The 10,282-nt window shown below is 38.7% G+C and overlaps 2 protein-coding genes across 2 annotated transcripts; both read left to right on the top strand.

The window, feature by feature from the left end:
• Positions 1-365: 365 nt before the first annotated feature.
• On the top strand, positions 366-3,798 carry LOC105556529. The gene is made up of 4 exons (XM_012003625.1): positions 366-714; positions 1,003-1,062; positions 1,457-1,982; positions 2,091-3,798. The coding sequence occupies exons 1-4, from the start codon at positions 366-368 to the stop codon at positions 2,227-2,229; spliced, it is 1,074 nt and encodes a 357-aa protein (XP_011859015.1). The 3' UTR covers positions 2,230-3,798.
• A 2,395-nt stretch (positions 3,799-6,193) lies between these two features.
• Positions 6,194-8,031, top strand: LOC105556527 (golgin subfamily A member 6-like protein 22). Its single transcript, XM_012003624.1, has 4 exons — positions 6,194-6,319; positions 6,401-6,862; positions 7,506-7,874; positions 7,978-8,031. The coding sequence occupies exons 1-4, from the start codon at positions 6,194-6,196 to the stop codon at positions 8,029-8,031; spliced, it is 1,011 nt and encodes a 336-aa protein (XP_011859014.1).
• Positions 8,032-10,282: the final 2,251 nt, after the last annotated feature.

Here is a 10,282-nt window from a genome sequence, read left to right as displayed (position 1 = left end):
CATGGTTTAGCAACGAACAAATTGGTCCTTCAAGCCGGATGAGCGCGCGTATCGGAGCGGATGATCACCGCATAGGAGTGAGTGCAATTTAATGATAATTAATTAGTTAACTCAGGTCGAGTTGAACAATATCATCATTATTTTCGAGAATATTCGAGAGTGTCGAGAGTAGAACATTCGAACCGCGTTAACGGTAGTATGCTCGATCTGCTGATCATCGATTGCTCACGTGATCACAACGTTTGGCCGTTCACGTGATTGCGACGTGTGTCTGTCGTGTTCGTCTCCGTCGATCGCTCCGAATTTTCGGTGATACGTGGACGACGTAAGCTGGAATCATCGGGGCGGTCGGTTTAAGAAGCAAGATGAGTATCGACACTCTTCGCAGGCAACGGATTTATCTAAAGGGAAAATTGACTCAGATCAAGAACTTTATCAATAAGGTCAATAAAGATGCTAACGCAACACCAGAGGAAGTCACGGCGCGACTTCAGGCAGCAGAGGAGATATACGCCAAATCTCAAAATATATCGCAGCAACTTTTTATATTAGAAGACGAGTCCGATTCAAGGGACGAAGTGGAGGATGCCGAGTTCGACGATCGGTACTACTCCATAAAGGCAGAGTTATTACAGTTATTGAAAAGGTTTAAACCACCTCCAGCGGGACCGTCGGATAGCGGCGCAAGCAGTGTCACTGACGATACGACTATGGGTGCGTTCCGTTTCACGCATGATGCGCATGGAAAGCTCGGGGTCGTTCCGTTTCATTCCATGCGCAGTTCATGCGCGCATGAAAACGTTCTCCCACCATAATACCGCGCCCCACCACGCAACGCATGAGAACGCACGAACTGCCTCAGCTCTTGAGGTGAGGCAGCTCATGCGTGCATGAGAATGCGTTTCATGCGTAAAACGGAACGCAGAGTGAAAAAACGATTATTTAGCAATAGAAGATTATTTAGCGATAGAAGAAATATGAAGAAGCTACATGTTTATGTAGGCAACGAATTATGGGTATTGGAAGTATCAGAAGCTGAATTCTTGGCAGCATCAGCTGGCAGTAAGTATTATTATCGTGAAAGTTTTGATTGTAACCTCAAATTTCAAGGCTTCTTACAGCAGTGTATTCATTCCATTAAAACTAATAATTCTAAAGCTTGATTTATGCAGGCTGCAATCAATAATTTATGTCGTAAGTAAAGTAACATAATGGATTTTCTGGGCAACGAAATGATGAAAACAATGATGAAATTAATTGCATGAAATCTCAATGTTGAACCGGTTTCGGCATAAGTTATCGACAGCCTGCATAAATTAGACTTTATGTTTTTTTTATTTAAATTGGAGAGATTTCATATCTAAAACATTGAAACGTTAAAGTATCGTTTTTGTGAAATAGCACTCACACTTTGTAAGAGATACTCTGAATAATTAAAGTTATTTTATTTTATCAGATGAAGAAGTTCTCAAGCATTTAATAGACCGAGAAAATCAAAAACGAAATATGGAATTAATCAACAAAGAAGCTAATAAACCAGAAAAGTCTGTGGATGTAGCATCTGAAATAAATGAATCTAAAAAAGATTCTTTTATTTGGCCAGATCAGGCCGTTCTTTTATTTTTGGATATTTATAGAAATAAAGAACCTGAGTTTGCCTCAGGCTTAAAACGCCACAATAAAATATGGGCAGATATTGCTAATGAGCTTAAGGAGGCGAACTACAATGTCACTGCTGCACAGTGTCAAAATAAAATGTCCGGCTTAAAAAGGACATACAAAAACATAAGTGATAGCAATAAGAAGTCGGGCAATTTTGCTAGTTCTTGGGCTTTTTATTCCGCAATGGACTCTATATTTGGAAAAAAAGCATGGTTAGAACCTGTATCAACTGCGAGCAGTGATGGTCCATATTCCCCAGGCTCTTCCGTACCAGAGAAGTCCGGCTCATCAGAAAAATTCACAGAAGACGGGATAATGAGGTAAATTTAATTTTAATTTAATTTAAAGTTAATAGCTTAAAAATTAAGTTAAAATTTAATAACTTTTTAATTAACTTTTTTTAGTTATCAGTCAACAGATGAGTCAAGACCCTCTAAAAAAAGGCGGGTAGAATCAATTTTGGAATCATATATTACAGAAATAAAAGAAGATAAACAAAAGGAGAGACGAGATAAAGAACAGCGAAGAGTAGAAAGAATAGAGAGACAGAATCAAGTCTTTAATTGAACTGCTGACTAAAATGGTAGAGCGCAAGTAGCCCAAAATGTGATTCTTGTAATAACTATTAACTTATGAGAACATATAAAATTTAAATTTCAATCAAATGTCTCGTTCATAAATTCATGTATTGAATTTTTAGCTTCGTTTATTTGAGATGCACCTGCAGGCTCTTCTAGTTTGTCAGCTTGCAGTTCTTTGTCAATCATCGCCATACTTTGTTTCTTACTTTGTCGAGCCAAAAGTTTATTCAAAATAATGTTAGTATGTAATCAGACGTAAGGCGTCTTTCACTTTATAATACAAAAATACAGATAATATAAACAGAAAATAACATAAGCAAGAAAGAAAGAGAAGATCTTTTTCTTTCTTGCTTGTGTTATTCTCTGTTCATATTACCTGTATTTTTACATTATGAGAGGGGTCTTAGAATAAGAAGTGTTATTTTTGTATTTAAACTTATACTTACCGTTCGTATTCTTGTATGCAATGAATTTATGAACAAGAACATTGAAATGATGCGAGCAACAATCACAATCATAGTATGTATTCACTATATGAATACATACTATGCTGCAGTGACGCTTTCCTTCATTTTATTAGCAATAAATTTCCGTTCAGCATAAGTTATATGTGGGAAAATAATTCGAAAGATTTTCTGCATGTGTTTATTGATGTTGTTTTCCACACTTTAAAGTACTAGAAGAGCCTGAAGGTGCAGCTCAAATAAACGAAGCTAAAAATTTAATACATGAATTTATGAACGAGATATTTGATTGAAATTAAAATTTTATAGGTTACACAAGCAATATTATTTTGCAATATTTGTTGGAGGATAACCATATGATTTTCTGCATGTGCTTATCGATGTTTTTTTATTTAAAAGGTTTAGTGTTATTACATTAACTTTATGTAATTTAATTAATTACATTTGTGATTGATGTATGTACACACAAGGGTGTTTATAGAAACTGCAGTATCCTAGTCAACATATATTTTATTTTTTATGTATTTATATTAGAGATACATATTTTGATATCTTCTGTATATTGACCCTTTTATGAGGCAGCACCACTAAGTTGTTTTGTTTTTACATTCTTTGTATAGCTGCTTTTGTGATGTCACACATAAATTTAGTTTGAATTGGGTAATTATTTAGAGATACGGACCACCCTCCGATGACCTTGCCCTTGACATATGTTGTCAAGGTCATCATTCTGAGTGACCTTCAAAAGGTTTTAGCCGGCGGTCGTTATTCGTTGAAAAGTTATTAACAAAAAATGTAGAGCCGTATAACGCGTGGATCTAGTTTCGCCCTGAAAGCAGTGGTCGGTGTGGAGTGGTGTCGCTTCGCGTGGAAGTCGGGAACCCATGTGGAACTGTACAATGGTTCTACATGGGTTCCCGACTTCCACGCGAAGCGACACCACCCCACACCGATCCCTGCTTTCAGGGCGAAACTAGATCCACACAGTTCTACATGGGTATGATGTAATGAACTATGTTATGTGTCAATAATGAACTAAATGTAGAAGTGTAGATTTTTATTCGTTGATATTTTCAGTTATAGGATACATAATAGACATTATTTCAAAAAAGCGTTTAATCGCTCGTCAAAATCGAATGTTTTTTAAATATAAATTCTGCCAAATAATGCTCGAAGTGACTTTCTTTACGGCCATATTGAGGAATAACTCCACGAATCCCTCCATACTCGTTCAATGTTTTGTGTATGAACACCCGTATGTGGATCAATAAAATTTTCAGAATGATTGACTGTATGATGTTGGTATATGTTCTTATCGATTTGTTGATAAGCTTTCCAACAATCGCTATAAATTATTGATCCAGGAGCAATGTACTTTTGAATAAGTGGCAGTAGTACTTCTGCTTTACGGGATACAACTGGCACAACAAATATCTTTTTCGTATTACGTTGTATACCACCGAAAAGCCATTGTCCTGTGATAAGTCGTCCACGATGATATTTACGACGTCCAAATTTAGCTTCATCAATTTCAATAATAATTCCGTTTCCACCAATTTGTTTTTGATTATGCATCAACCATTGATTCATGAGCTAAAATTCCAAATTATTGAATTTCAATATTATAACATATAGTTTTCACGAATAAAATCATTAAGTTACATAAATTAATTACCTCTCGACAAAAGTTGACCCAATCAACTGCTGTGCGCGATGAGATATTTAGTTCCTTTTGTAAAAATAATTGTCGAGGGCTATTCATCATCATCATATAACAAATTAAACGACAAACTACGGCAATATTTATAACTCCTTGCGAAAACCAAGTTCCTTTTAAAGCACTTATTTTAAAGTTACACATTATTCTTTTGCGTTTATGTTTTTGCATTTGTTTGTAGTAATGCTGTGTACAATGAATAATTAATGGTCCACTATTTAGTTCCACTATATTTCCGCAACGCGGACATGTTATATTTTTGCGAATAACACTTTTTGTACACAGATAGTCTAATAATTCGTCGTATTTTGTCGTCAAAGCAAGAAATTCATAGAACTTCATTTTTCGATAGTTCAATAGAATGTTAGCTGTACGAAAAATCGTATACTGGGTAATTTTCGATGAGTAGTTTCATATTCGCAAGAAATGTCAACAACAGTATGAGAGATAATCAAGGACAACTCATGCTTAGCGAAGAATGAAAACATGTCTATATGAAAGCATATAAACTATATAAAAGTATACAGTCTATATAGGGTGTCAGAAAATTACATTTTATTCATTGCATTTTTTTGTTAATAACTTTTCAACGAATAACGACCGCCGGCTAAAACCTTTTGAAAGTCACTCAGGGTGATGACCTTGACAACATATGTCAAGGGCAAGGTCATCGGAGGGTGGTCCGTATCTCTAAATAATTACCACTTTTATATTGTGATAGAACTCTTACAATTAGATTGAGAAATGTTTTTGTATCCTTGCAACTTTTTTATTTCAAAAATTTGATGTTACTACATAGCTATATCAGTTATATAATTATAATAATTAAGCTTTATATAATTTTAAGGATATTTTAAACAATATTATTTTATCTTGCAATAAATAAATTGTGTTGGAATATAACCACATGATAAAAATTTTTCAGCATGCTTATTGTGATATTATTGTGATATTTATTTAAAAGTTTTAGCGTTATTAGTAAAGTTTTATGTTTCAATTTAAGTAATAATTATGATTGTTATAACCACACAGAGATTTTATACAGATTGCATTATCCTGTCCTTACTGTTTGTATTCATGTTTGTAAAATTACAATAAATAAATTTAAAATTATAATAAATAAACAAAAGTTTATTTTAGATACCTCTTTTCCTTTTCCTAATTATATTGTATATTACTAGATGAGAATATTTCTGGTATATTAGTTCCGGTTTATAGGTCAATTAATTAAAATTTATGTGGAATTTATTCCAACTTAATCTTAAATTATGAACATCAGCAAATATGTTTTAAAATTACTGGTAAAGTCCGAAGTCACTTTATAATATTATTTTTGGGTTTTAATGTTAAAAATATATGGACATATTGCATATTATATTAGACTTTCGTTTCCGGCAGCGAGCGAGTGACAGTGTGTGAGAGTGAGCGAGAGAGTGAAAAGTAGATAGAGTAGGAAAGAGAGCGTTGGAGGAGGAGCGAGGTACGGGCGGACGTGAAGGAGATCGAAGAGAAGGCGGGAGAGAGAAGGGGAGGCGCGAGGGTGAGTAGGAAAGCCACAGAGGTGAGAAGGGAGGGTAGCGGGAGATAGGTTAGGCAGGGAGCAGCGACAGGCATAGACTAGCGAGAGTGGTAGTGAGGGAAGCGGTAGAGACAGGAAGAGTGGGCCGCAGGCATAGAATAGAGGATAGATAGAGGGGGAGCATACAGAGGAAAGAAGAAAAGAGGCAAGTGATAGAAGGAAGCGGTTTATAGAAAAGGAGGAGGTGAAAATGGAGGAGGATAAGAAGGTGGAGGAGGGAAAGAAAACGGAGGAGGATAAAAAGGTAGAGGAGGACAAGAAAACAGAGGAGGATAGGAAGGTAGAGAAGGGAACGAAGGGTAAAGAGAAGGGAAAGGTAGGAAGACCGACGCATGCGGAAATATTGAAAAGAGAGGGGGCGAACAGCGTTCCGATATTAGAACTATTTTAAAAAAAGGGGGAAAAAAGAAGCAGACAGAAGGAGGAAGGGGAGCAGGATAATATTTTTAGAAGGAGTAGGAAAACGGGTAGATCGCCAATAAGAAAGGAGATAGAGGGAGATAAGAGTGAGGGGGAGGCAAGAGAGGGATGGGAAGAGATAAGAGAAGAGATTAGGAAATGGAATGAGGAGAAAAAAGAGATGAAGAAATGGATGGAGGAAAGGATGAACGGGTGGAAGAAGGAGAAGGAGGAGCTAGAGAAAAGGATTAGGAATATGGAAGAGGAGATAAAAGAATATAGGAAGAAGGAGAAAGAGGAGGTAAAGGAGGATAAAGGGAAGGGAGAGAAGAGAGAGGAAGTAGGAGGGGAAAAGAAAGATAGGAGATGGGAAGAGATAGGAAAAAGGGTGAAGAAGATAGAAATAGACGGAGAGAAAAAGGAAAGAGAAGAAAGAAAAAGAAACGTTATAATAAAAGGGGTAAGGCGAAGAAAGAAGGGTGGGAAAGATTAAGGGAGGAGGTAGAAGAGATAGTGAAGGAAACAGGGGCGAAAGTAAGGATAGAAGAAGTAAAGAGAGTAGGGAGGAGAAATGAAGAAGGTAAAGAAATTGTAATGGTCAGGTTCGCAAGCGTAGGAGAGAAAATTGAGGTGATGAAATGAAAGAAGAATTTAAAAGAAAGAAACGAATGGATAAGAGACGATTTGACGGAAAAGGAAAGGAGAGTGGAGTGGAAAATTAGGAGAGAAGCGGAAGGGAAAAGAAGGGAGGGACAAAGGGTAAGGGTGGGAAATATGAAAATGTGGGTAGAGGGGAAACTATGGAGGTGGGACGAGGAAAAGGACGAGTTGATAAAGGGACAGGAGATAGGAATTAGAAAAGAAAGAGAGGAGAAAGAGTTTTTCTAGAAAGGTGCAGGAGGGGGGGAGAAGAAGGGGAAGAAAAAGAAGAGGAACAGAGAAGTGTTAGGAGAATAAAAAAGGAAAAGAAAGGAGAAGTAAAGAGAAAAGAGGAATACAAGATAGGCTTCTGGAACGTAGCAGGATTAATGAATAAAGATAAGGACTTCTGAGAGGGAATAAGAAAATGGGATATAATTTACATGAGTGAGACATGGGTGCAGAAGAAAGGGTGGGAGAAGGTGAAAAGGTGGTTAACAAAAGGATATAGATGGGAGATACAAGAGGCAGGGAAAAAGAATAACAAAGGAAGAGCGATAGGAGGGATAGTAATGGGAAGAAGGGAGGAAATAGAGATAGAAGGGGAAGTAGAGGAGGATGAGGAAGAAGGAATGATGAGCATGAAGGTAAAAATAGGAAAAGAGTGGTGGAGGATAATAGGAGTATATGTGAACAAGGATTTAGATAGGAAAATAGAGAAGCTAAGAAAATGGATGGAGAACAGGGAAGAAGGGGTAAAAACACTGATAGGTGGAGACTTTAATGCAAGGACGGGGACCGGAGGAGGAGGAGAGGAAGGGGATGAGGAAAGGGTGAGAGGAAGAAAATCGAGAGATGAGAAGAGTAATGGGGAGGGAAGGAGGTTATGTAGATTTTTAGAAGAAATGGAATGGTCAATAATGAATGGAAATACAGAGGGGGATGAGGAGGGAGAGTGGACATATACAGGCGGAAGAGGAGGAACGGTGATAGATTACGTGGTGGGAGATAGAGAAAAAAGAAGAAGCGTGAAAAGGTTGGTGGTGGAGGAGAACACGGAGTCGGATCACCAACCTTTGACGGTATGGGTGGAGGGAGAGAGGAGGGAGAGGGGGAGAAAAGGATGGAAGAAGAAAAGGAGGGGGAGAGGGATATGGACAGAGGGAGGGAGGAGGAAATTTATAGAATATTGTGGAAGGAGAGAAGGTGAGGGAGGGATGGTAGGCGAGGAGTGGGAGAGGCTGAAAGGAAGGGTAAAGGAGGCGATAGAGAAGGTGGAAAGGGAAATGGGCGGAGTAAGGAAAAAAGGATGGTGGGATGAGGAGTGTAAAGAATTAAAAGAAATAGTGAAGGAGGAGTTTAGAAATTGGAAAAGGAAGGGGAGAGAGGGGGAAGAATATAAGTTAAGAAAGAAAGAATATAAGACATTATGTGAAGAAAAGAAAAGGAAGGAAAGGGAGGAATGGGAAAGGGAAGTAGAAGGTATAAGAACGGAAAGGCAGGTATGGAAGGTGGTAAGAAGAGAAAGGGGGGGGAGAAAAGGAGTAGAGCAGGGGATAAGAATAGAGGAGTGGGAAGGATACTTTAAGGAAATGCTAGGGGGAGTGGAATGGAAGGTGAGAGAGGAGGGAGAAAGAAACAATGGAGGAATAGGGGAAGAAGAAGAAATAAGTAGAGAGGAGATAGAAGAGGTGATAAGAGGTCTGAAAGATGGGAAGGCGGCAGGCGGGGACGGAATCGCAAATGAAGTATGGAAGTATGGGGGAGAGGAGGTGAGGAGTTGGTTGTGGGAAATATGTAATAAGGTGTGGAGGGGAGAGGGATGGCCGGAAGAATGGAGTGAGAGGGTAGTAGTTCCAGTATGGATGAAAGGAAAAGGGAAAAAAGTAGAGGAATATAGAGGGATAACCTTAACACAGACGGCGTACAAAATATACGCAACGGTGCTAACAAAAAGAATGAGGAAGGAGGTGGAGGAAAAAGGGATGCTACCTCCGACTCAGGCAGGTTTTAGAGAGGGAAGAGGCACAGTGGACCAGATATATGGGTTGAATTACATAATAAATAAAAAGATAGCGGAAAAAAATGGGAAGATGGTGGTACTGTTTTTAGATTTAAAGGCGGCTTTTGACTCGATAGATAAAGGGAAATTGAGAGAATGCTTGAGGAAAAGAGGAGTAAGGGAAGGACTGGTAGAGAGATGTGAAGAGGTATTAAGGGAAACAAGGTGTAGGGTAAAGGTGGAAGACAAAAGGGGAAAATATTCTGGACAGGGAGAGGTGTAAGGCAGGGGTGTCCATTGAGCCCATGCCTATTCACAATGTTGTTGGCGGACTTGGATGAGGAATTGGAAAGGGAGGGGTGGGGAGGGATTAAAGTAGGAGGAAGAAAGATATGGTCGATGGCGTATGCGGATGATATAGCGGTGATAGCGGAAAATGAAGAAGGGATGAAAGGAATGATAAAGGCGTTAGAGAAGTATATGGAGGAAAAAGGACTGGAAGTTAACATTGGGAAAACGAAGGTGATGAGATGCAGGAAAGGAGGAGGGAGGTGGAAAAAGGTTAAATGGAGGTGGAAAGGAAATGAGATAGAAGAAGTGAGGAAGTTCACGTATTTAGGATATGTAGTGACGGCGAATGGAAAGAGTAAAGAACACATAAGAGAGAGGGTAAGAAAAGGGGCGGTAGTAATGAGAGAAGTATGGGGAATAGGGAAAAGGAGATATGGAGGGGATTGGGTGAGAAGATTATGGCTTTTCGACAGATTAGTATGGACGGTGATGAGCTACGGGGTGGAAATTTGGGGGTGGAGGGAAAGGGAAGAGATAGAAAGGATGCATGAAAGATATCTAAGATGGATAATGGGGGTAGGATGGAATACACCAGGATATATGATAAGAGAAGAATTAATGAGAGAAAAAATGAGAGGAAGGGCGGGAATGAGAGCATGGGGTTATGAAAGGAGGATAGGGGAAGGAAGAGGGGGGGAGATAGCAAGGTGGTGCTGGGAAGAAGTGAGAGAGAGAGCGAAGAAAGGAAAGGTGATAGGGGAGTGGGAAAAAGAAAGAGAGGAGTTTTATGTAGAAAAGGGATGGGAAATAAAGGAGATAGAAAGATTAAGGGAAAAGGGAGAGATGAGGGGGGAGGAAATAGTGAGAAGGGAGAAGAGAGAGCAGGAGGAAGAAAGATGGAGGAGGATAAGGGAGACGAAGGGAAACATATGGTACAAATGGATAAAA

This window comes from Vollenhovia emeryi, unplaced genomic scaffold (assembly GCF_000949405.1).
Source record: "Vollenhovia emeryi isolate VEMERY1.0 unplaced genomic scaffold, V.emery_V1.0 DF939954.1, whole genome shotgun sequence".
In the NCBI taxonomy this organism is placed as follows: Eukaryota; Metazoa; Arthropoda; class Insecta; order Hymenoptera; family Formicidae; genus Vollenhovia; species Vollenhovia emeryi.
This window is presented reverse-complemented; position numbering and strand designations above follow the sequence as displayed.

Bases quoted from the DNA above. Each gene is read 5' to 3' on its own strand.
- LOC105556529 (XM_012003625.1), top strand. From the start codon at position 366: ATGAGTATCGACACTCTTCGCAGGCAACGGATTTATCTAAAGGGAAAA. The intron at 715-1,002 runs GTGCGTTCCGTT...ATGTTTATGTAG, and splicing joins CACTGACGATACGACTATGG to GCAACGAATTATGGGTATTG. The intron at 1,983-2,090 runs GTAAATTTAATT...AGATGAGTCAAG, and splicing joins ACAGAAGACGGGATAATGAG to ACCCTCTAAAAAAAGGCGGG.
- LOC105556527 (XM_012003624.1), top strand. From the start codon at position 6,194: ATGGAGGAGGATAAGAAGGTGGAGGAGGGAAAGAAAACGGAGGAGGAT. The intron at 6,320-6,400 runs GTAGGAAGACCG...TTTTAAAAAAAG, and splicing joins AGGGTAAAGAGAAGGGAAAG to GGGGAAAAAAGAAGCAGACA. The intron at 7,875-7,977 runs GTGAGAGGAAGA...ATGGAAATACAG, and splicing joins AGGAAGGGGATGAGGAAAGG to AGGGGGATGAGGAGGGAGAG.